This window comes from Eubalaena glacialis, chromosome 3, assembly GCF_028564815.1.
Source record: "Eubalaena glacialis isolate mEubGla1 chromosome 3, mEubGla1.1.hap2.+ XY, whole genome shotgun sequence".
In the NCBI taxonomy this organism is placed as follows: domain Eukaryota; kingdom Metazoa; phylum Chordata; class Mammalia; order Artiodactyla; family Balaenidae; genus Eubalaena; species Eubalaena glacialis.
Window position 1 is genome coordinate 18,906,383 of NC_083718.1, and position 23,226 is coordinate 18,929,608.

Below are 23,226 nucleotides of genomic sequence, written 5' to 3' on the forward strand. Positions count from 1 at the left end.
ATGGGTTGTCCTCTCCCTGTTTCTTCACCCACTGAACTATTCCAAGGCTAGTTTCAAATGGAAATCTTCTGCGCTGTCCCTGACTCTTCATTCTCTCCTCCTCACTTTTACCCGTGTTGATGGTACCACTGTTTAGTGCCATTTAGCTTTAAGTGGTATTTAACTGACAAAGTGGGATTACAGAGATGAGAGGAGGCGAGATAAGAGCAGGAAGGATGCGAGCGCCAGATTGAAAGCATAAGATAATAAAATCCATTGACATTTAACTCTGCTCTCACCTATTTGATCTCCTAGGATTCCTACAATAACCCTGTAAGGAAGATAACACAGACTTTCATCATTAACCTCATTTATAGATAAGAAAACTGAAGCACAGTGAAGTTCAATGATTTGTCCAAAGCCTCCAACCAGGAACACCAAGTGTTGAACCTATTCGTTCATTCATGTGTTCATTCATTCATGTGCCAGGTACTGCGGCACTGTTCCAAGCACTGGGGTAGAGGCGGAAGAACACAGTGGTGGATTATACAGAGCCTTATTCTATTTGGAGAGACAGGAAATAAACAAATGCGTAATACAATGTTACCAAGCGACAGTGCTATGAAGAAACATTAAGGAAGGTAAGAGACACAGAGAGAGGCTGGGTTCTCTTTTAAACAGAGTAGTCAGAGATTCTGGAGCCTAAGCCCTAGAGTACTGAGTACTTTCACCCCTGCTCCATACTCCAGACTCTTATTGCTGAAGGAAGCTAATGGTCATGAAATATTATGTAAACCTCTCCTTTTGCAGATGTTGCCCAGGGCTTAGAATGTGCACATTTGAGCACCAGAACACCTCCAGCACAAGATCCCCCCACTCCCCGGCCATCCAGGCTACAGGTAGCTCTCTTTAAACTCCCACAAAGGTGGACTGCCTTTTTCACATATAGACTATAAACTCCTTAGAGGCAAGAAGCACTTGTACATGGTTTACAATAAGTATAAGCCGATTAATCAGTTGACTGATGGGTAGGATAAAAGCAATTGAAAGAAGTGGAAGACTGTTCCCCTTATTCAATAGTCATAAAGATGCCAGTCCATTCATTGGAGAGATTTTCAAATCTATAGGGTCTCTCCCAAAAAAAGCCTAACCTCTCACCATGCCCTAAATCCCAGGAGTTCCCCTCCTACACAAACCCATTGGGTAGTCAGGGCCAAACAGGCCCCACTAGAAAACCAGATCAGTCCAGGTTACAGTAAGTAAGGTAGCTGGGTCAATTGGTGACATTTCTGCCAAGAGTGGAGAGTGGCAGAGAGGTGTGAAATGGAGACAGAATTAGTCCCGAATTATTAAAATCAATCCACGGAGTTACTGAGTGGAAATTGACTAGAGTAAAAGTGACAAAGACAAAATGCGTTCAGCTACTTTGCGTTATCTGTTTAATTTTCATAAACATATCTCTCAGTCATGTGTTTATTTTAAAAACTTTTTATTGATAGCACCATTGAACATCTTCACTTTTAAAGGTATGCATCTGTGCATACATCACTGGGGGACTTCACATGCAATTAGCGATGAGTTATTGAAACTTTGTATCTTAGAGTTTTAATAATTCCCCCAAATGTGGCAATTATACTTTGGCAAAATCACCTGTAAGGACAGAAGGAAGACTTCAAGCAACAAAACTCCACAATACTGTAACATAATTTCAGACCTCCAGGAAGGGGTTATTCTCCCTTGAAAATCATCATCCTTTCCAGGTTATTCCCATCAGAATTCAGAGCAGGTTCAGTGTCTCTGGCCTGGCTTTGTACCAAGAGGAGACCATTGATCCATCTAGCAATAAGCAAGAAAGTTCCACATAAACAAAAAAAGTCCAGAATGAAACACCTGAAAAGTTCCAGAAAACAATGCACATTTTCATTAGCTAAACTGCAAGTTCATAAGAACATTGAGATTACAGTGAGGATTAGGGTCTGATGCAAGTTCCATTTGAGCAGCTAGTTCCCCGATTCAACAGCTTCATTCCTGTTTTATTCCTGGGGCTGATCACATGCAAATACGCTCAGAAGCGCAAATAGGTGACAATTTATCAAGTGAACGACAAGGGCTATACAATAGGCATGCTTACTAAGCCTAAATTAGAAACCCAAATTAGGTTGCGTTTCCTCGTTTTTTTTAAACCAGTCTTTTCTGCGATCTTTAATTGCGAGAGTGTGAAGATACATTACACGCGGGATCATTTAAAAGCAGGAAATGTATTTTGTCCTCTTGGAAAAAAATGGATATGATTTGGCAAAGGATTAAGTGAGTCATGAACAATAAAAAAATGTTTTTAACATCCGAATTTGTCATTGCACTAAGATGCGCTGTTTGTCAGAAACCAGTAACAAAAAAATATCATCAAGTTTAAAACTGGTGGGAAATTAAACACCTTAACTCCAAGAATCAACTGTGCTGATGTAACCCCTTCTCATTTAGCAGTGAGCTGATCAAACTGAGGATATTCATGAGTTGAAGAGATCATCACAGAACAGTGAGAGCATTTCATTCACTGTTATATTGACTGATCTGTATAGTCAGATTTATAAGGGCTTTATTTTCCAAATTACATTGTTCTATGTAAAGACGACTGTATTTTTATAAATAGTTTTATCTAGCCTTTAAAAATATTTTTTTAAAGAGCAAATTCTGCAGAGTGATTAGATTAAAAGGATTACTGGGCCCTGGAAGGGCTTTCATCAACAATATCCCTCAAGAACCCTTACTTAGGTTAAGTCAGTGGCTCAGAACTAGGGGCTAGCTCCCCAGCGGACCTGTGGCAATGTCTGGGGACATTGTTGGTTGTCACAACTTGGGGGGATGCTACTGGTATCTAGGGGGTAGAAGCCAAGAGATACTGCTAAAAATCCTACAAGGCCAAGACAGCCCCACACAACAAGGAGTTATCCAGTTCAAATGTCAAGGACAAGGAGATTGAAGAAGCATAGCAAAAGCTCTTACTACCTCAAAAGGCAGTTTATTATGATCCAAAATCTACCCCAGTGATTTCTTTGACATTCAAAGCACCCATTCCTACTGAACTTTGAAGTTCCTGATTTACCTCCACTAGAGTTTGGCCAGCTGGTGGCAAAAAAAAAAAAAAAAGGAAGAAGGAAAAAAACGTAACTAAACATGGAGAGTATTCTAAATTCTTCCTCAATGTCTCCCTATTTTATTGATCAAAAAATTAAAGGGATAATATTTTTTTCTGTCAACAATGGAACCTGGTAGCCCCACGGGTATTCATAACAGACAAATATCGTGAAAAAAAAAAGTAACCTCTATTTTCACAAACAGAGTTGAAAGTTGGAAAATAAAAGCAAACTTAGTTTTTCCTATAGCTGGTGCTGAAATAATGCGGAAAGGACTCTTTCCATAGAAATAGGAGGCTATCCCTCTTCCCCAGGTTAGAACACCTGATGGCTGGTCCTGATCTGACACACAGAGGATTCCCTAGACTCTTAAAAAATTATTTTCAGTTTCTAAAAAAAAGAGAGAGAATTTTCTGAAACTAACCTAAGCACACAGGAACGCGAAACTGAGTAGCAGTATTTTTCTAATCTCAGAAAAAAAAAACAGTGTTGTTTAGGCACCACTGCCACTTTGCAGAACTCATTCAAAGGAAAAAAGAAAATATTTTTGTTTCCTTGGGAGAATTAAAATGCAGGACAACTAAAGGGAGAGTAAAATCCAAGTAAAAACACCATACAGCAGGCATCACAGAGCCTGAGTGGCAAATGCAAGCACCTAACCCAATAGAAAAATATTGCACTTAATTAGCTTGTTTGGACATTATTAAACACACCGATCCCAACTGTCTTCAAAAGGTACTATTTCACATTGACTGCATTCCATAATTCGGTATGTTCATAAATGTCCATCGAGATAATTTTCTGAGGTTAGATTTAATTATGTTGGAATTAAGAGCCTTTTCCTTTCCAGAAAAATACTTTAGAGATTAATTAAAGAACATTATTTGGATGTAAACTAATATGCATTCCTTTACCCAGCTGCAAAAAAAATTATAAAATTATAATTTTTCCCTTTTAATAAAAGCAGAATGATATGAAATCAAATTAGACCTTCAAATCTGGAAGTGAGAGACATTTCTTCTTTGGCTCTAATCAGTGCATCTCAACCAACATTTATACAAAAGAATTTGGTCCACATATTACTGTGGTGAGTTTCACAGAGAATCCTCTGTTTTGTGTGAGTACATGCCATGCTTTTAATATTAAAAGTAAAAATGTTGCCTTATATCTACCCCCGTTTTAGCTATTAAGTATATATACACTATAGTACATACTATATAATACTATTAAGTATATATGTTTAATAAACTCCTAGGGATAAAAACATACTTAGGCATTTTTCTATTTACCTAATTCATGGCCAATTTAAACGCGGATAATAAATTTTCAAGGAATAAAAATTTTCCTATTCTACTGATCACAGTTGCTTCTTTATTTCAGCCTTAGAATTTAAAACTAAGACACAGTTTTTTTGTTTTTTGTTTTTTTTTTAAGACACAGTTTTTTAAATGGTGTTTGTGTTGAAAAATGTGGGTGCTTTTTCTGTTCCCAATCCAGCATTTCTGATGAGAACTGTGAAGATTCTAAACTGTGCAGACTCAATGCTTAGAGCCTGAGGGATGATCTTTTACAGTCAATTTTGCAACCCATCAAAAAAGATTCTAGTTCTTTAGCGAGGCACCTCCCGTTTTCTTATACTTATTTTGAGACTGTTCTGGTGAAAATATTGCTGCCTAAACAGTTTGTTAAATTCATGCCAGATGTTTCTCCAGTACATGGAACGAAAATCAGATTCTCATAGATGTATTTGAACTTGATAATATGGGTCAAGAGACATAAAAGAAAAATGTAAGCTCCTTGAAACACATTAAAGGCAGCAATTTAATTAATTCTCATCTCTCCCTTGGACATACACTTTTCCATCAAATTACTAGTTGGCAACTATAGTAAATACTTTAAAATATGTCTAATTAAAGGAAAGTCAATCTAGCTTATTTTTTGGGCAAGAATGCATACTCAATGCCATATATTCTCCTATCCCGAGAATACTCATTTTCTCCTGGTAAATGCTACATAGATCAATGTGATCATATAAAAGAAGACTGAAGGGAAATTTGGGCAAATTAGTAAATCATTAATAAGCAATAAATGAAAACAGTCCTAACTAGACGGACTCTAAAAGACAGTATATAAGTACTGTGTCATACTTAAAGAAGTAGAAATATTCCCACACTTCCAAGTGAAAAAAAAAGCATCTTATGTATTTGAACATTTGAAACATCCTATAGCTGTAGTTCAGTTCACAGCAGAAAGTCTTTTTCTCTCTACTTCTCAAAATGAAGAAATCATCAAAATGCATTTTCTTCCTGCCTTTCCCCACCCCCAATAAACTTGACGTCCTCTAATGTTCTGAGAATATTTTCTACCTTACTAGCTATTCGTTTTACGTTTATTCAAAAATTAGTCAAAGAAAAAACTTTCTGCAGTTGTAGGACTACCTAACTTTCCTCTTTTATGATCTCCCAGTGGAATAGAAAAGAATATAGCTATTATGGTTCTTAAGTTTTTTTGATGTGCTTGGCTATGAGCTCACCTGAGAGTCAGCTAGCAGTTCTAAGCAATTTCAAACAAAAACTACTTTGAATCCTGTGTCCACAATTATTGAGTCCCAGCCTTCAATGTCCCTGATACGTATACTAGTGCGTTTGCTTCGGAAAATAAATGTTCAAACAAAACTGTTGAAGAGCAGCATGAAACACCCAGGATAATGTAAAAGGGTTCTCGGTCACATAAAAATTAACAGACAAGTTCAACTAACATCCCAAACAGCCAACCCCCTATTGAACACAGAGCGTGTCCACACTGTGAGTGTGATCAGAGTCTATGACCCACAAATCTCTTCCCACAAGCCCAGCTAGTGGTTCCAAAGTGCCTCGCCTATACAGCTTACTGATGTGGGCACCAAACTAAAAATGTGTGCTGTTGATATAACGTGAGTCCTCCTGAGATTTGCTAAGAGCTTGTCCGTGGTCACTCAGACAACCTTCCAAAGATACTTCAAGAGCCACTTCTGCTGTTTGTCGTCTCCCAAGGCCATCACTCCGGGACAAGTCCAGTGGGGGACAGCCATTGTGCTCGGCACAGCCATTGATGTGGGCCAGAGGCAGCGCCCCGGGGGGACAGCACAGCTGCTTGCTGCAGCCCTTGGAGATGCAGGGTGAGCTGCAGAGCAACTGCACGTCCTTCGGCTCTAGGGGCCCCTTCAGGTCCACCTTCTCAAACTGGATGGTCACATTGTGGATTCCCGTGTTGTGGAAGATTTCTCGAATTTTTATACTGGCATCCCGATCTCCCCCGTCCTGCTGATACTTGATGTGCAGAGTGGCAATGATCTTCCCACTTATCAGTTCCCAGATGTGAACTTCATGGACACTGCTAATTCCGGGCACGGCAGAGAGCTTACTCACTAGAATAGGGGAGAGAAAACAATACCCAAGGTGAGGGCTCCATGTGAAACATGGAACCACCACGGGAGGATAGGGTCCCCTTAAGCATTCTCACCAGAATGATGTAGTTACTAAGAATAACAGGAAGCAAAATAGCTGTACTGTATATGGGTACATCTTCCCGTACATTTTCCCATAATCTTCTTCTTCCTCTCTGAATTCCTCTACCATACACTGTTAGCCCATAAAAGGCAATTCAAGAAAATAAGTTTCATAACAATCCCCTCCTGAAAATGCCCAGGGTGGTTGAGTTTACAAGGCATTCGGCACTCTGATGGACTGGCGTGGGAATATAAAGTATATAAAGTATAAAGTGGGAATATAAAGCCTTTTTTAAAGGGGATTTGGCAATGTGGATCAAAAACCTTTACCAGCAATTCTAATACTAGGAATTTAACCGAAAGAAATAACCAAATATTTATGTACAATAATGGTTTGGGCAATGCTTTTTGTGTTAATGAAAAAAAATGGAAATTGTTAAATCAATTATGTGATAGAATATGATACAGCTGTGAAAAAGTAAGTTGCATATTTAAGGATATGAGAAAGGGTATATAATGTATTTTTAAGTGAAAAGGCAAATAGCTAGAATGTATATGTGGTATGATATTTTTTCCTCTTTTTTTTTTAAATATCTTTACTGGAGTATAATTGCTTTACAATGTTGTGTCAGTTTCTGCTGTATAACAAAGGGAATCAGCTATACGTATATATATATCTCCATATCCCCTTCCTCTTGAGCCTCCCTCCCACCCTCCCTATCCCACCCCTCTAGGTGGTCACAAAGCACAGAGCTGATCTCCCTGTGCTATGTGGCTGCTTCCCACTAGCTACCTATTTTACATTTGGTAGTGTATATATGTCCATGCCACTCTCTCACTTCATCACAGCTTACCCTTCCCCCTCCCCGTGTCCTCAAGTCCATTCTCTACGTCTACATCTTTATTCCTGTCCTGCCCCTAGGTTCTTGAGAACCTTTTTTTTTTTTATTTCCATATCTATGTGTTAGCATACAGTATTTGTTTTATTCTTTCTGACTTACTTCACTCTGTATGACAGACTCTAGGTCCATCCACCTCACTACAAATAACTCAATTTTGTTTCTTTTTATGGCTGAGTAATATTCCATTGTACATATGTGCCACATCTTCTTTATCCATTCATCTATCGATGGACACTTAGGTTGCTTCCATGTCCTGGCTATTGTAAATAGTGCTGCGATGAACATTGTGGTACATGACTCTTTTTGAATTATGGTTTTCTCAGGGTATATGCCCAGTAGTGGGATTGCTGGGTCGTATGGTAGTTCTATTTTTAGTTTTTTAAGGAACCTCCATACTGTTCTCCATAGTGGCTGTATCAATTTACATTCCCACCAACAGTGCAAGAGGGTTCCCTTTTCTCCACACCTTCTCCAGCATTTATTGTTTGTAGATTTTTTGATGATGGCCATTCTGACTGGTGTGAGGTGATACCTCATTGTAGTTTTGATTTGGATTTCTCTAATGATTAGTGATGTTGAGCATGCTTTCATGTGTTTGTTGGCAACATGAATATCTTCTTTGGAGAAATGTCTATTTAGGTCTTCGGCCTATTGTTGGATTGGGTTCTTTGTTTTTTTGATATTGAGCTGCATGAGCTGCTTATATATTTTGGAGATTAATCCTGTGTCAGTTGCTCCGTTTGCAAATATTTTCTCCCATTCTGAGGGTTGTCTTTTCATCTTGTTTATGGTTTCCTTTGCTGTGCAAAAGCTTTTAAGTTTCATTAGGTCCCATTTGTTCATTTTTGTTTTTATTTCCCTTTCTCTAGGAGGTGGGTCAAAAAGGATCTCGCTGTGATTTATGTCATAGACTGTTCTGCCTATGTTTTCCTCCAAGAGTTTTATGGTGTCTGGTCTTACATTTAGGTCTTTAATCCATTTTGAATTTATTTTTGTGTATGGTGTTAGGGAGTGTTCTAATTTCATTCTTTTACATGTAGCTGTCCAGTTTTTCCAACACCACTTATTGAAGAGGCTGTCTTTTCTCCATTTAATATTCTTGCCTCCTTTACCAAAGATAAGGTGATTATATGTGTGTGGGTTTATCTCTGGACTTTCTACCCTGTTCCATTGATCTATATTTCTGTTTTTGTGCCAATATTATACTATCTTGATTACTGTAGCTTTGTAGCATAGTCTGAAGTCAGGGAGCCTGATTCCTCCAGCTCTGTTTTTCTTTCTCAAGATCGCTTCGGCTATTCAGGGTCTTTTGTGTTTCCATACAAATTGCACAATATTTTGTTCTGGTTCTGTGAAAAATGCCATTGGTAGTTTGATAGGGATTGCATTGAATCTGTAGATTGCTTTGGGTAGTAGAGCCATTTTCACAAGGTTGATTTTTTCAATCCAAGAACATGGTATATCTCTCCATCTGTTTGTATCATCTTTAATTTCTTTCATCAGTGTCTTACAGTTTTCTGCATACAGGTCTTTTGTCTCCTTAGGTAGGTTTATTTCTAGATATTTTATTCTTTTTGTTGCAATGGTAAATGGGAGTGTTTCCTTAACTTCTCTTTCAGACTTTTCATCATTAGTGTATAGGAATGCAAGAGATTTCTGTGCATTAATTTTGTATCCTGCTACTTTACCAAATTCATTGATTAGCTCTAGTAGTTTTCTGGTAGCATCTTTAGGATTCTCTATGTATAGCATCATGTCACCTGCAAACAGTGACAGTTTTACTTCTTCTCTTCTGATTTGGATTCCTTTTATTTCTTTTTCTTCTCTGATTGCTGTGGTTAAAACTTCCAAAACTATGTTGAATAATAGTGGTGAGGGTGGGCAGCCTTGTCTTGTTCCTGATCTTAGTGGAAATGGTTTCCTTTTTTTCACCATTGAGAACGATGTTGGCTTTGGGTTTGTCATATATGGCCTTAATTATGTTGAGGTAAGTTCCCTCTATGCCTACTTTCTGCAGGGTTTTTATCATAAATTGGTGTTGAATTTTGTCGAAAGCTTTTGCTGCACCTACTGAGATGATCATATGGTTTTTTTCCTTCAATAAGTTAATATGGTGTATCACATTGATTGATTTGCGTATGTTGAAGAATCCTTGCATTCCTGGGATAAACCCCACTTGATCATGGTATATGATCCTTTTAATGTGCTGTTGGATTCTGTTTGCTAGTATTTCATTGAGGATTTTTGCATCTATGTTCATCAGTGATATTGGCCTGTAGTTTTCTTTCTTTGTGACATCTTTGTCTGGTTTTGGTATTGGGGTGATGGTGGCCTCATAGAATGAGTTTGTGAGTGTTCCTCCCTCTGCTATACTTTGGAAGAGTTTGAGAAGGATAGGCATTAGCTCTTCTCTAAATGTTTGATAGAATTCCCCTGTGAAGCCATCTGGTCCTGGGTTTTGTTTGTTGGAAGATTTTAAATCACAGTTTCAATTTCAGTGCTTGTGATTGGTCTGTTTATATTTTCTATTTCTTCCTGATTCAGTCTCGGAAGTTTGTGCTTTTCTAAGAATTTGTCCATTTCTTCCAGCTTGTCCATTCTATTGGCATATAGTTGCCTGTAGTAATCTCTCATGATCCTTTGTATTTCTGCAGTGTCAGTTGTTACTTCTCCTTTTTCATTTCTAATTCTGTTGATTTGAGTCTTCTCCCCTTTTTTCTTGATGGGTCTCGCTAATGGTTTATCAGTTTTGTTTATCTTCTCAAAGAACCTGAAAAAGGTTTTATTATTTAGTTTTTATTTAATTTTATTGATCTTTGCTATTGTTTCCTTCATTTCTTTTTTATTTATTTCTGATCTGATCTTTATTATTTCTTTCCTTCTGCTAACTTTGGAGTTTTTTTTGTTCTTCTTTCTCTAATTGCATTAGGTGTAAGGTTAGGTTGTTTGAGATTTTTTCTTGTTTCTTGAGGTAGGATTGTATTGCTATAAACTTCCCTCTTAGAACTGCTTTTGCTGCATCCCATAGGTTTTGGGTCATCATGTTTTCATTGTCATTTGTTTCTGGGTATTTTTTGATTTCCTCTTTGATTTCTTCAGTGATCTCTTGTATACAATACATCTTTTAGTAATGTATTGTTTAACGTCCGTGTGTTTGTTGTTTTTACAGATTTTTTCCTGTAATTGATATCTAGTCTCATAGCGTTGTGGTCGGAAAAGATACTTGATATGATTTCAATTTTCTTAAATTTACCAAGGCTTGATTTGTGACCCAAAATGTGATCTATCCTGGAGAATGTTCCATGAGCACTTGAGAAGAAAGTGTATTCTATTGTTTTTGGATGGAATGTCTTTTAACTATCAATTAAGTCCATCTTGTTTAATGTATCATTTAAAGCTTGTGTTTCTTTATTTATTGTCATTTTGGTTGGTCTGTCCATTGGTGAAAGTGGGGTGTTAAAGTCCCCTACTATGATTGTGTTACTGTCAGTTTCCCCTTTTATGGCTCTTAGCATTTGCCTTATGTATTGAGGTGCTCGTATGTTGGGTGCATAAATATTTACAATTGTTATATCTTCTTCTTGGATTGAGCCCTTGATCATTATGTAGTGTCCTCCTTTGTCTCTTGTAATAGTCTTTATTTTAAAGTGTGTTTTGTCTGATATAAGAACTGCTACTCCAGCTCTCTTTTGATTTCCATTTGCATGGAATATCTTTTTCCATCCCCACACTTTCAGTCTGTATGTGTCCCTTGGTCTGAAGTGGGTCTCTTGTAGACAGTATATATATGGGTCTTGTTTCTGTATCCATTCAGCCAGTCTATGTCTTTTGGTTTGGAACATTTAATCCATTTACATTTAAGGTAGTTATCGATATGTGTGTTCCTATTACCATTTTCTTATTTGTTTTGGGTTTGTTATTGTAGGTGTTTTCCTTCTCCTGTGTTTCCTGCCTAGAGAAGTTCCTTTAGCATTTGTTGTAAAGCTGGTTTGGTGGTGGTGAATTCTTTTAGCTTTTGCTTGTCCATAAAGCTTTTAATTTCTCTGTTGAATTTGAATGAGATCCTTGCTGGGTAGAGTAATCTTGCTTGTAGGTTTTTCCCTTTCATCACTTTAAATATGTCCTGCCACTCCCTTCTGGCTTGCAGAGTTTCTGCTGAAAAATCAGCTGTTAACCTTATGGGGATTCCCTTTTATGTTATTTGTTGCTTCTCTTTTGCTGCTTTTAATATTTTTTCTTTTTATTTAATTTTTGATAGTTTGATTAATATGTGTCTTGGTGTGTTTCTCCTTGGATTTATCCTGTCTGGAACTCTCTGTGCTTCCTGGACTTGATTAACTATTTCCTTTCCCATATTAGGGAATTTTTCAACTATAATCTCTTCAAATATTTTCTCAGTCCCTTTCTTTTTCTCTTCTTCTTCTGGGACCCCTATAATTCGAATGTTGGTGCGTTTAATGTTGTCCCAGAGGTCTCTGAGACTGTCCTCAATTCTTTTCATTCTTTTTTCTTTATTCTGCTCTGTGGTAGTTATTTCCACTATTTTATCTTCCAGGTCACTTATCCGTTCTTCTGCCTCAGTTATTCTGCTATTGATTCCTTCTGCAGAATTTTTAATTTCATTTACTGTGTTGTTCATCATTGTTTATTTGCTCTTTAGTTCTTCTAGGTCCTTGTTAAATGTTTCCTGTATTTTCTCCATTCTATTTCCAAGATTTTGGATATCTTTCCTATCATTACTCTGAATTCTTTTTCAGGTAGACTGCCTATTTCCTCTTCATTTGTTTGGTCTGGTGGGTTTTTACTATGCTCCTTCATCTGCTGCGTATTTCTCTGTCTTCTTATTTTGCTTATCTTTCCTTTTTTTAAAAAATGAAACATCAGTGTATATATATACACACAAAAATGATTTTTTTAGGTAGATTAAGTCTTTTTTATTGAATGACTAACACAAAAATATTAAGAGTGGTAATTTCTGGGTGGTAGGATTATGAGAGATTTCTATTTTCTTATTTAGGCTCTTCTATATTTTCCATACTTTCTAAAATTAGTATGTATTTAGAAAGATGGTATTGAACAGTGATTATGAACAACCTGTAGCCACCTAGAGTTTGAATCCCAGTTAATCATTTACTACCTGCATGACCTTGTAAAATTTACCCAGTCCCTCTGTGCCTTGGTTTCCTTATGTGTAAATTAGGAATGATAATGACAGCACCTCATAAGTTTATTTTAAGGATTAAAATGAGTTAATATAAGTAAAGCACTTGGACAATATTACCTAGCATGTAATAAGTATCATAAAAGTGTTGCTATCATTATTACAATCTAATTTTTTTAATATCTCCTTTTCAATATATATATATTACTTTGTTAAAAGGCAATATAAGCCAATATATATCATAAATTGCTTTGTATATGCTTATTTTGTTTTTTCCATTGGCAAACAAGCCCCTGGAGGAAAATGATGCTGTATATCTGCTCCTTGGAGCCTCTTTTACCTCTGTCATCCTCTGCCTGAAGCACTGGGCAAAGAGTAGGCATTCAGGACAGTCACACTGTAAATCATGCCTGTAGGAGGAAAGGCTAGCCATGGCTGTTCAATATATTAAGGCCCATCAAATCTAATTTCAGTTATTTGTCATGAAATAAGGTCTTCCGACTTTCAGTTGCATAGTGGGCCTGGGCTATAGTTCATGTTTACTGGCTCACTGATGAAGTAATGATAGATAGAATAATAGCAAATATTCATGAAAAAATTTTTTTTCCTATAAAAACTTCATCTCCATTTAGAAACACTAGAACTAAAGTTGCACATTCAGTTTCTCACCAACATCTGGAGAGTTCCCATTCAGACATTCTATAAAGTCTATAAAAATGTTATATCCTCAGATGCACATAAACTCAAGTGAGAGTTTGACCTTCTGTTTGAGCAAAGCAAAGAAACAGATTCCACTACTGAATGAGTGAATTTAAATATGGTCCATTTTACTGTGTTATAGGACACACGGTGACTTGCATGCCCACAAAAATCAGTTAACTAAAAAGTAGGATCTAGAATAGGAAGGAATGACTCATGTTTTCAGAATAGGGGAAATAAAAATCAAGTCCTGGGCAGAGTGGCCTTATCTGAGTTAGAATAAATCTCTGACATGAAGGTAAATAAATAGCCCAGGAATAGGTATTGCCCAAGCAATACATTCTTAAAAATTTGCAGTAGAGTCAGAGAATGATGGGCTAAAAAGGACCTTTGGTTCTCGGAGCTGTGAGTCATTTTAGTAGCAGCAGTCATTTACAAAACATGTGAGGATGTCTCTATTGCTTTGTGATTTAAAGTATTTCAGGATACATAAATCAAACACTGCTCTGAAATAATGCTTGCCCTTTGGTCTGAAGAACGTTCACTGGGCAGTGGTTCGAGATAAGAATTGCATGACTTACTCAGCTCTTCCATGTTGACGTTTTTGGGGACCATCTGCAGCAGAATGGCAGCAGTCTCCTTGATGAGTGGGAAGGCAGATGACAAAATGATGATGACCATGATGACAGTCAGGCTGGGGTCAATGTAGCACTGCCAGTTACATGGGTCCTCATGTTTCAGGGGAAGCACATAGAATATGATGGCCGTAATCACCACAACCACCGACCCCAGGGCATCTCCCATCACATGTAAAAGTACCCCTGTGGGGAAGAAAGAAAGACCAATAAAGCCCACGTGACACTCACTGACTTGGCTTCCCAAGTCTATGAATACCTGTTGCTATTTGTTCTCTGTTCAGTTAGAACAGCAGGCTGGATTCGAAAGCAAAAAACAATGGCCACTGCTGCACAGAAAACAAAACCTCAGGTCACCATCCCAGGACCCAGAGAACCTGGAACAGCCTAGGAAGATTCTGAGCTGCAGACACCTGTGGGAAGAGGGACTGTGCCAGTTCAAGGTGCCACATTGCTGCCACCTACCACCCATCAGAGGGCACCAAGCCGTAAACAGACGCTATGCAAATGGTTTCTTTTTCTTTCAGACAGGTGTGATTTAAATTGTTTTAAACAATTCCTTTTTTTGGGGGGGGGGGTGCCATGCCACGTGGTTTGTGGGATCTTAGTTCCCCAACCAGGGATCAAACCCAGGCCCACAGCAGTAAAACCACAGAGTCTTATCCACTGGACCACCAGGGAATTCTCAAACTTTTTCTTCCTAGTTGAAGTGTAGTTGATTTACAACGTTGTGTTAGTTTCTGGTGTACAGCAAAGTGATTCAGGTATACATATTCTTTGCCATATTCTTTTCCATTATGGTTTGTTACAGGATAAATATAATATTTTTATTTATTTATTTATTTATTTATTTATTTATTCTTTGTCTTCCCTCTACCTTGATCCATTTTCCCCTTCCCTAAATGCATTTACCTACTTCTCACTTAGCCTGTGGTCACTTAAACTGCCTTTGGCTTAAGAGGTCCTCCACAGTGTCCAGCAACATTCCCACTAAATAAAGAGCCCTTTGTAACAATAAAATAACATTTAAATTCTACAGATAATAACAAAAATTGTGGATGCCTTTACTTAAGGGAACCACTTCGAAAGTTTTCGGTTATGATACAGAAAGCGTGTAATTCTAAAGAAAATCTAAGTGTCCAGTTGTTTGTTGGACATAGACTGAGCTGGGATTTCGTGAATGGGGTGGAGATTTGTTAGGATTATAAAGTATAAACACAAAGTTTTTTTTTTTACAGAAAGCAACATCAGAATCTTTCTTTCCAAAGTATGGTTTGCAGACCAGAAGCATCAACATCACCTAGAAGCTTCTGAGAAAGGCAGAATCTCAGGCCCCACCTCCGATCTATTGAATCGATTCTGCATTTTAATAGGATCCCCAGGTGACTTAAATGCACATAAAAGTTTTCAAAGCGCTGCTCTAGAAGAAAGTATATGGATTAAGAAAGATCTGCTTTGTCCCTCCATGTATCCCAGATTCACTCAGTAGAATTAATAATCATCCAAAATACTAACAACTCACTCATGGCTGCAACTGAATAGTTTCACTTAGAAGAGGTTACTTCCTCCTGGCAGCACTTCTAAGATTCTGAGTAGCATCATAGGTCGAATGGCATTTTGTAAACACACTAAATGTAGTTTGTGGCAACCTCCCCCCCCGCCACCAAAACAATACAAGAATAAAAAGAATCCCCACATCTCCTTCTGGCTGAGTGTTTACTTATGGTAATAGGGTCCGATTCAATAAATACATTAAGTAGTCCCATTTTTAAATTCTGTGCCCCCTTCTTTCCACCCCACCCCTACGGGAGCTTCTTACTCCCCAGTCCCTGTCCTCAGCCACAGAGAGAAACTCAAAATGTTCCCAAGAGTTCGTCTCTACAGCTTGTTTCTCCAGGAGGAACTGAAGATCAAAGCTTTAACCTTCTCCAGGACAGTACAAAATACTACCATAAAAATATGAAGACCAAATATTTCCTATATGCACTCGACATCATTTTCACTGCCTGAGACCATCTGTTATTCTCTTTTTCATGGATGTCAGCCTCGTTTCCTCCATTAGACTATAAGTAACATGAAGGTGAGGGTCGTACCCTGCATTTCCTTTGTTTGTATTTTAGCACTGGAGGCATACAATCTAGGCACTCAATAAAAAAACTGTTTTCTGGTTGGTCAGTCATAACTCCACGACATAGAGTACCTTCTGCCTTTTACTTAATTATAATAACTGTACTGCTAGCTAACATATATGCACCAGACATTGTTGTAAGTATGTTACATGTATTTACACATTAAGTCCTCTTAAGGACTCTCTAAAGTGGTTACTCTCTCCACTCTACAAATGAGAAAACTGAGGCACAGAGTAGCTTAGTAACTTATCCAAGAGCACACAGCTAGAAAGTGTGTGGGGATATAAATCTCCATAGTATGACTAGAGAACCGTTGTGCATCCTGCCCCATCTAAGTCCTAAATTCCAGTTTCAGGTTCTCCTTCTGAGAAATCTCATTACTGGCCCCTAAGAATTATATAAAAGAGTGTTCAAACTTATTTTTCACATAATCCACAGCAAGAATCTTATTTTGCATCCTAGCCCAGGCACAAACACACACTGAAACAAATGTTTCTTGAAAAAACAAAACCTATCCTTACACGGGATTTATTACTATTTTCTATTCTATTTCATTCAATTCTAGTTAGTTTTCAAAATGCTGATCATACTCTACTAAATTGACTTTACAACCCAAACTATCATGACCTTCAGTCTGAAAAACTGCTTACAGCTTCATTTCACTAAATTCCTGAGATATTGCTGTGTGTTTTCTGGCCTCCCATGCAAAGATAGTCATTATCTTCTGGGGACCTCAGTCCACTGGCAGGATTCTGGATAAGTGCGTCAGTAACTTCCAGATGGAGGATTATTCCCTGTGATGAGAAATCTCAAGAAAGGCTTCTCGAGAGATGGGCAAGACTCTGAAGAGGAAACAGACTTCAAAAGGCAATAGTCCCAGGCAGAGAAACTCAGAGCAAAGGTGTTCCAAGCAGAGAACTCAAAGGAGGCTGCAGAAGAGGATGTGCTTGTCAGGCAACGTGGGAGACGGGTGCGCTACATTTAGAGTCACAGGCCTGACAGTCTCTGTGGGTCATGGATCTTGTGAAAGTCAACCTCTCTGAGAAGCAAGATTCTCACTGGTGAAATGGGAATAAGAATAACATCTGCCTCACTTCTCGAAGAGGCTCGTTCTGAAGAGGACGTGATACTAGAAAAAAATGTGTATAAAAATCTAATGAAAACATAGCCGGTGTGTGTGTGTGTGTGTGTGTGTGTGTGTGTGTGTGTATGGCAGGATAAACTGTTGAAATACTGCAGTGATTTGCTTTTTGCTATTGACTGTCAGGATCATAGAATAACAGAGTCAGTAGAACGCTTGGAAATTGATGTGACCTAATCTGTAGCTCTGAAACTTGTTAGTGACTCAGCTATCTTGAATACATTTGTGTTGCATGTTGCCATCTCAAAGACTTTCAGGGATAATGTCTTATTATCATGCTAGTCAAAAGATGTTTTATTTTGTTATTTCTATGTCTAGCTGAAATTTGAGTCACTTATTATGCATATATAATTTATAATAAAAATAAAATGTAGAAATTAAAAAAAAAAGAGGACGTGAAACAACGTCTGAAAACCCACTGAGAAGTAAGTGCACAGAACTGATGGGAAGGTGATTCATTAAGCGAATCCTCTGTGCTGTTCCCATCAGCCATGTATCTCTCACAACAGCACAGAGATGTCGGCACTGCTGTTATCTCCCTTATGTAGATAAGGAAACTGAAGGTCAAAGAGGGAACGTTACTTGCCCAAGGTCACATAGCTAGAGGAAGGCAGAGACAGAACTCAAACCAGATCCGCCTGCCTAAGCCCTCCTCACCCCACTATTCGTCTGTCTTAAATGGTGGTGAGACAGGCTGGGACCTGGGACCTGGGACCCTTTGCTGCAGTGCTTGCACCTGGACAAACGTCTCCTTGAGCAACAAAATCAACAAGCTCACTTGTATGTGGCATCTTAAAAAAAAAAAAAAAAAAAACAAGCTCACAGATACAGAGAACAGATTGGTGGTTGACAGAGGTGGTGGAGGGGTGCGCAAAATGAGTGAATGGAGTCAAAAGGTACAAACTTCCAGTTATAAGATAAATAAGTCATGGAGATGCCAGGTACATCAGGGTGACTATAATGATGAACCTAGTGGCAGGGCAGGAATAAAGACAGACATAGAGCGTCGACTTGAGGACACCGGCTGCAGAGGGGGAAGCTGGGACAAAGTGAGAGAGTGGCATGGACTTATATATACTACCAAACGTAAAATAGATAGCTAGTGGGAAGCAGCCGCATAGCACAGGGAGATCAGCTCGGTGCTTTGTGACCACCTAGAGGGGTGGGATAGGGAGGGTGGGAGGGAGGGGATATGGGGACATGTGTATGCATATGGCTGATCCACTTTGTTGTACAACAGAAACTAACACAGTGTTGTGAAGCAATTATACTCCAATAAATGTGTATTAAAAAATAATAATAAATAAAATAAGAAAAATATAATAATACTGTACCATATATTTGAAAGTTGCCAAGAGAGTAGATCTTAAAAGTTCTCATTATGAGAAAAAAAAAATTGTTACTGTGCATAATGATGGATGTTAACCAGACACTGTTATTCATGTATTTATATTTATACTGTGGTGATCATTTCACAATACATACGAAGATCGAATCATTATGTTGTACACCTGAAACTAGTGTTATATGCCAATAATATCTCAATTAAAGAAAGAATAAAAAACAGAATGTGCTTTGAAAAGGTAAAGTGCTATGATGGTGAACTCCATCTTAAAAACCCATTAAATATATATATAGAATATATATGTTATTAATATATATTATATATGTAATACATAGTAATAATATATATATTCTATATATATATATTTATATTTAAACTGAGCCTAAATAAAAGGATAAACTAAAGGATTATGAGTTTTCATCACAGATGCTCTTTCCAAAAAGATTCACCACCATGTTTTTTAGGAATTCCCCTGTTGCAGTTAAATTTTTTTAACTAATTCACTTAGAAATTTTTAGGAGCTCATGTGCTGCTGTTGTTCTTTTCTGATTTTCCCTCCAGATTCATTCTGGGTATCACTTTGTAAAACAGATGTGAGACTCTCAGAAATGAAGGCGTTTCCTGCATTATTTGTTTTTCTTTGTATTATTTACCTCTAAGCCCCACTTCAGGCTTCCTCAAACCATCTAAATGTAAAGGGCTGCATAACTTTTGTTGAAATTCTCCATCAGATTGGGAATTGGGCTTTCTTGAATCACTCTGAAGCAAAATCTGTGCCCAAGAAGTTGGAAAGGGGAGATGTAGTGTACCATGTTGGTGTCTGGTAAGAAACCCACTTTTGAACTCCCAGGGCTAAACTTTGACCTGGGTTTGTGACCTTGAGCGCATGGTAGGAGGGATGCAAGTGATGTGCCTTCCTCTGTCTCCCCAGAACCCCCCTCTTTGGACCTTGAGGTGGAGACTCAACTGAACCAACAGACCATCTCAGGAGCAGTTTTCTGGCCAAAATAAGTGAGGCAATGCGGGTCAGTCAGCAAGGTCACTTGGGGCATAACCTTGGATAGATCCCACCTACTCTCTTCCAACCTTTATCAAAATGATATCCAATTCAAACAGGCTGCATTTTATGTTAGCAATATCCATGGGCGGGCAAAATCAAGCGGTAGCATGCCAGGGATCTGTGAGACTCTGGAGCAGTCAGCGTGAACATGGGCCTAAGTGGAGCAAGGATAAATCATTAGCAACTCTGTCTCCCCCAGAATCGATGCCGTGATTGGGCAAGAGACCTAGGTAATAGTCTCTGCATGTAACCAGCCTACTTTCTAACACACCTATGAAAAGGCAAACAGAAATGAAGAGTCCAACCCAGTCCATGTGTAACACTGAAAAGGATTTCAGCTTGACCCCAAGTCAATCCTACCTCTGATATTCAGGGCTTCGGACTTCTTCTCCTTTTTCATAGTCTCTTCTGGTTCATTCTGCGTAGTCAGGGAATCACCTGCATTCAAAGAAGAAACCTTGTGTTGTGTATAAGTTCTACAAACAAAAAGAACCAATGGACTCAAAAAAGCGTTTTGTTATTTTCAAAGCCCACTACCTCATCAGCCCCCCACCCCCACCCCACCTCTCCAAACACACAGCCCAGAGTAGCACATTTTGGCTTTTAAATCAGCCTTGTGATTCACCTTTGGACTTCTTTCACACTTTCATTCAAGTTCAAACAAACAAACAAACAAAAAAGGAGGCAGTGGGAATCCACCCCCCAACCCCAAACCCATAACTCCCAGGGGGACGGAAGGATGGGCAAAGGGGGAGGGAGAAAAACAAAGTGCAGATAGTATCCAATGGAGGAGGGAGGGGTGGGGAGTGCTATCTGTTGCCCAATAATAATAACTGATTTCCAAGAGAATCAATACTCCTATACAAAGAGAATAGGGGGAGGGGAAAAGAAGCAAAGGGGGCCCGAGGACCCAGGAGGAAAAAGAAAAGAAATCGGGGGAACACGTTCAGTTAGCGGCACAGACTTAAAGCCGGCCGGCAGAGGAAATAGTTGTGGTTTGTTTTTTTGTTTTGTTTTTTTTAAAGCAGACAGGTAAAAAGAGGGCGTGGGGCGAGGAGGAAGGGACCGGGCGCGCGGGGGAGGGAAGGGCAACGCGGTCCAGAAGATGCAACCGAAAGGCACCTGCTACGTTGGAGAACACGGTCGCCCCCTTCTCGTCCACCGAGGCCACACGGAGGGTCACGGCCGAGTCGCGGCCGGGGGCTGGCAGGGCGGCGGCGTGCCAGCGGCCCTCGGCGCCTTGGGGACCCGGGAAGACGCCGCGAGGGCCGCCCCCGGCCGCCGGCTGCTGATGCCGCTGCTGCTGGCGGCGGCGGCGGCCGCAGCAGGCGAACCAGGCGGCGCAGTCCTGGAAGATGAGCAGCCCGACCACGTTGACGGCCAGCCCCAGGGCGCCGACGATGAGCACCAGCTCGGGGTCATCGATGCGCTCGGGCCGGGCCAGGCGCAGCACGGCCTCCACGAAGATGGTGAAGCAGAGCGCGGTAAGGAAGACGGCGTTGCCGAGCGCGCCCACCACCTCGGCGCGGGCGTAGCCGTAGGTGGCGCTCAGGCCCCCGCGGGGGCGCCGGGCGATGTAGCCGGCGCTCAGCCCCACGCACAGCGAGATCAGGTCCGACAGCATGTTGAAGGAGTCGGACAGCAGCGCGATGGAGTTGCCCAGGTAGCCCGACACCAGCTCGGCCACGAAGAAGGCGACGGTGAGCACGAGCATGAACAGCAGCCGGCACGTCTTGCCCGAGTAGCGGCCCATCCCCGCCCGGCCGATCGTCCCGCCGCCACAGGTGGGGCGCGGCGCCCTGGACTCTGCCGTGGCCTGGTCCCCGCCTCCCGGGCCGCCCTGCCCGCCGGCGCCCGGGCTTCTTATAAGGCGGAGGCGGAGGCCGAGCGGCCCCGGTCCCGCACGTCCAGAGTCTAAAGGAAGGGCCGGGCGGCCGTATCTAAGGGACCTTTCGCCGCCTCCCCGACCCCTGCCCCTCCCTCGCGGCTCGGCCTCCCTTGGCACGTGGCCACGGGCCAGTGTCTGTCCTTCTAAGGACGGCAGTGGGCAGAGAGGGGAGCTGCCGAAAAGAGGGGGCGTGCCTGGATGGCACTCGTCACAGACACCCCCTAAACACAAGCGGTGTTCACCCGACGACCCCTTTTCTCCAGTCCCTCCGGTCATCCGGGCCGTGACTGTTGGCTTTTAGTGATAAGGACCTTGACTGCTGCGGGGTGTGTTCGCAGTGGTGGACGTGAACACCTTCGCGTACGTGCCCAGACGCCGATTTATTACAGATCCCCTACTAAGCAGGGAGCACCGACCCGTCCCACCCTGCCCTTCCGGGTGCTTCCTGCCTTGCATTTTGCGAAGTTTGAGCTGATTGCTCACTTGGCGCTCCCACTCCACCACCACACGTGGTATAGCTATTTTATCCTCTTTTCTTGCTCACAGCCTTCATAAAGGGCACACTCTCGCTTCTGTCACCCCCTCATGGCCCAGCATCATCCCTGGCCGCCTTTAGGAACTTGGCTCACAAGGTCGCCTTCCAGAGGTGAACTGCAGGCAGCCCTGGGGGAGAGCTCAGATCACACTTCTGTGAGCCTGGCACCCCCTCCCAGCTCTCAGAAATGCAGTTTCTCTGCCATAGGTGCAGGTCCCTTGGCCACCAAAGAAGACAAGGCTGGCCTCCTCTGTGTACTTGTCTCCGTTCTCCATTGGAGAGAATATTCTCCTCACCCCCATGGGTCCCTCCCAGAATGACCTGATAGAGTTCGGTGACTGACCTACGTGAAGGCTTATTCCAAATAGAGCCTTTCTGTTGACAACAGGCTGTGTTCCAAGTAAATGTTACCCAGAAAAGGACTGTCTCCAGGACTCGGGGAAAAATCAAGGATCCAGGTCCTTGAAGATGAGTGTTTGCTCTTGGTCAGTTCAGGGAGCGGGGTGGGGGAACCTTGCAGGTTTCTTTATTGGTTTGTTTTAGTTTTATACTCTTGTCTCATTCCGAAAAAGATCTGAGGGTGACGTCTGATGATCTCTCTTCTCCCTCCCCCATCCCCAACCCCTGAACTTTAACCATTACTAAGAAAACACATCTGCTTTTGGCTTGGAGATGAATAAAAATGTCTCACTCCAAAATAGACACAGAATCCATTCAGGGAACATTCTAATTCTAGTCCCATTCATTGCCTTAGCCTTGTAAAGCATGATCTTGTCTTTTAATGGTCCCCGAGGGTCCTTAACAAGCATGCAAAAACTTCTTGGATCTGAGGGTTCCACCTTATACCAGATGATCCTCGAAATTCTGGGAACCTGTGATGCGTTCCCTTCCCACCTCCAGGAAAATATCCCTACACTGAGAACTTGAGGAAATTGATCATTTAAAGTCTTCTCTAGGGACTTCCCTGGAGGTCCAGTGGTTAAGACTCCGTGCTACCAATGCAGGGGACACGGGTTCGAGCACTGGTCAGGGATCTAAGATCCCGCATGCCCCACGGCGCGGCCAAAAATAAAATTAAAAAAAAAACACACACCACCATTATTTCAAAAATAAATCAATAAATAAAGTCTT

General features: G+C 40.6%; 1 protein-coding gene across 2 annotated transcripts in view; it reads right to left on the reverse strand.

The window, feature by feature from the left end:
- Positions 1 to 6,019: 6,019 nt before the first annotated feature.
- The window catches only part of SLC30A10 (solute carrier family 30 member 10), a 41,459-nt gene continuing 24,252 nt past the window's right edge, over positions 6,020 to 23,226 (reverse strand). The window contains exons 1-4 of one of the 2 annotated variants that reach the window (XM_061185320.1): positions 20,795 to 21,425; positions 20,033 to 20,110; positions 13,944 to 14,183; positions 6,020 to 6,519 (exon numbers count right to left, since the gene is read on the reverse strand). In XM_061185320.1, coding sequence (XP_061041303.1) covers positions 6,020 to 6,519; positions 13,944 to 14,183; positions 20,033 to 20,110; positions 20,795 to 21,425 — 1,449 coding nt within the window. Of the gene's footprint in view, positions 6,520 to 13,943; positions 14,184 to 20,032; positions 20,111 to 20,794; positions 21,426 to 23,226 lie in introns of those variants that run through there. The other variant, XM_061185321.1, reaches the window with a different exon arrangement.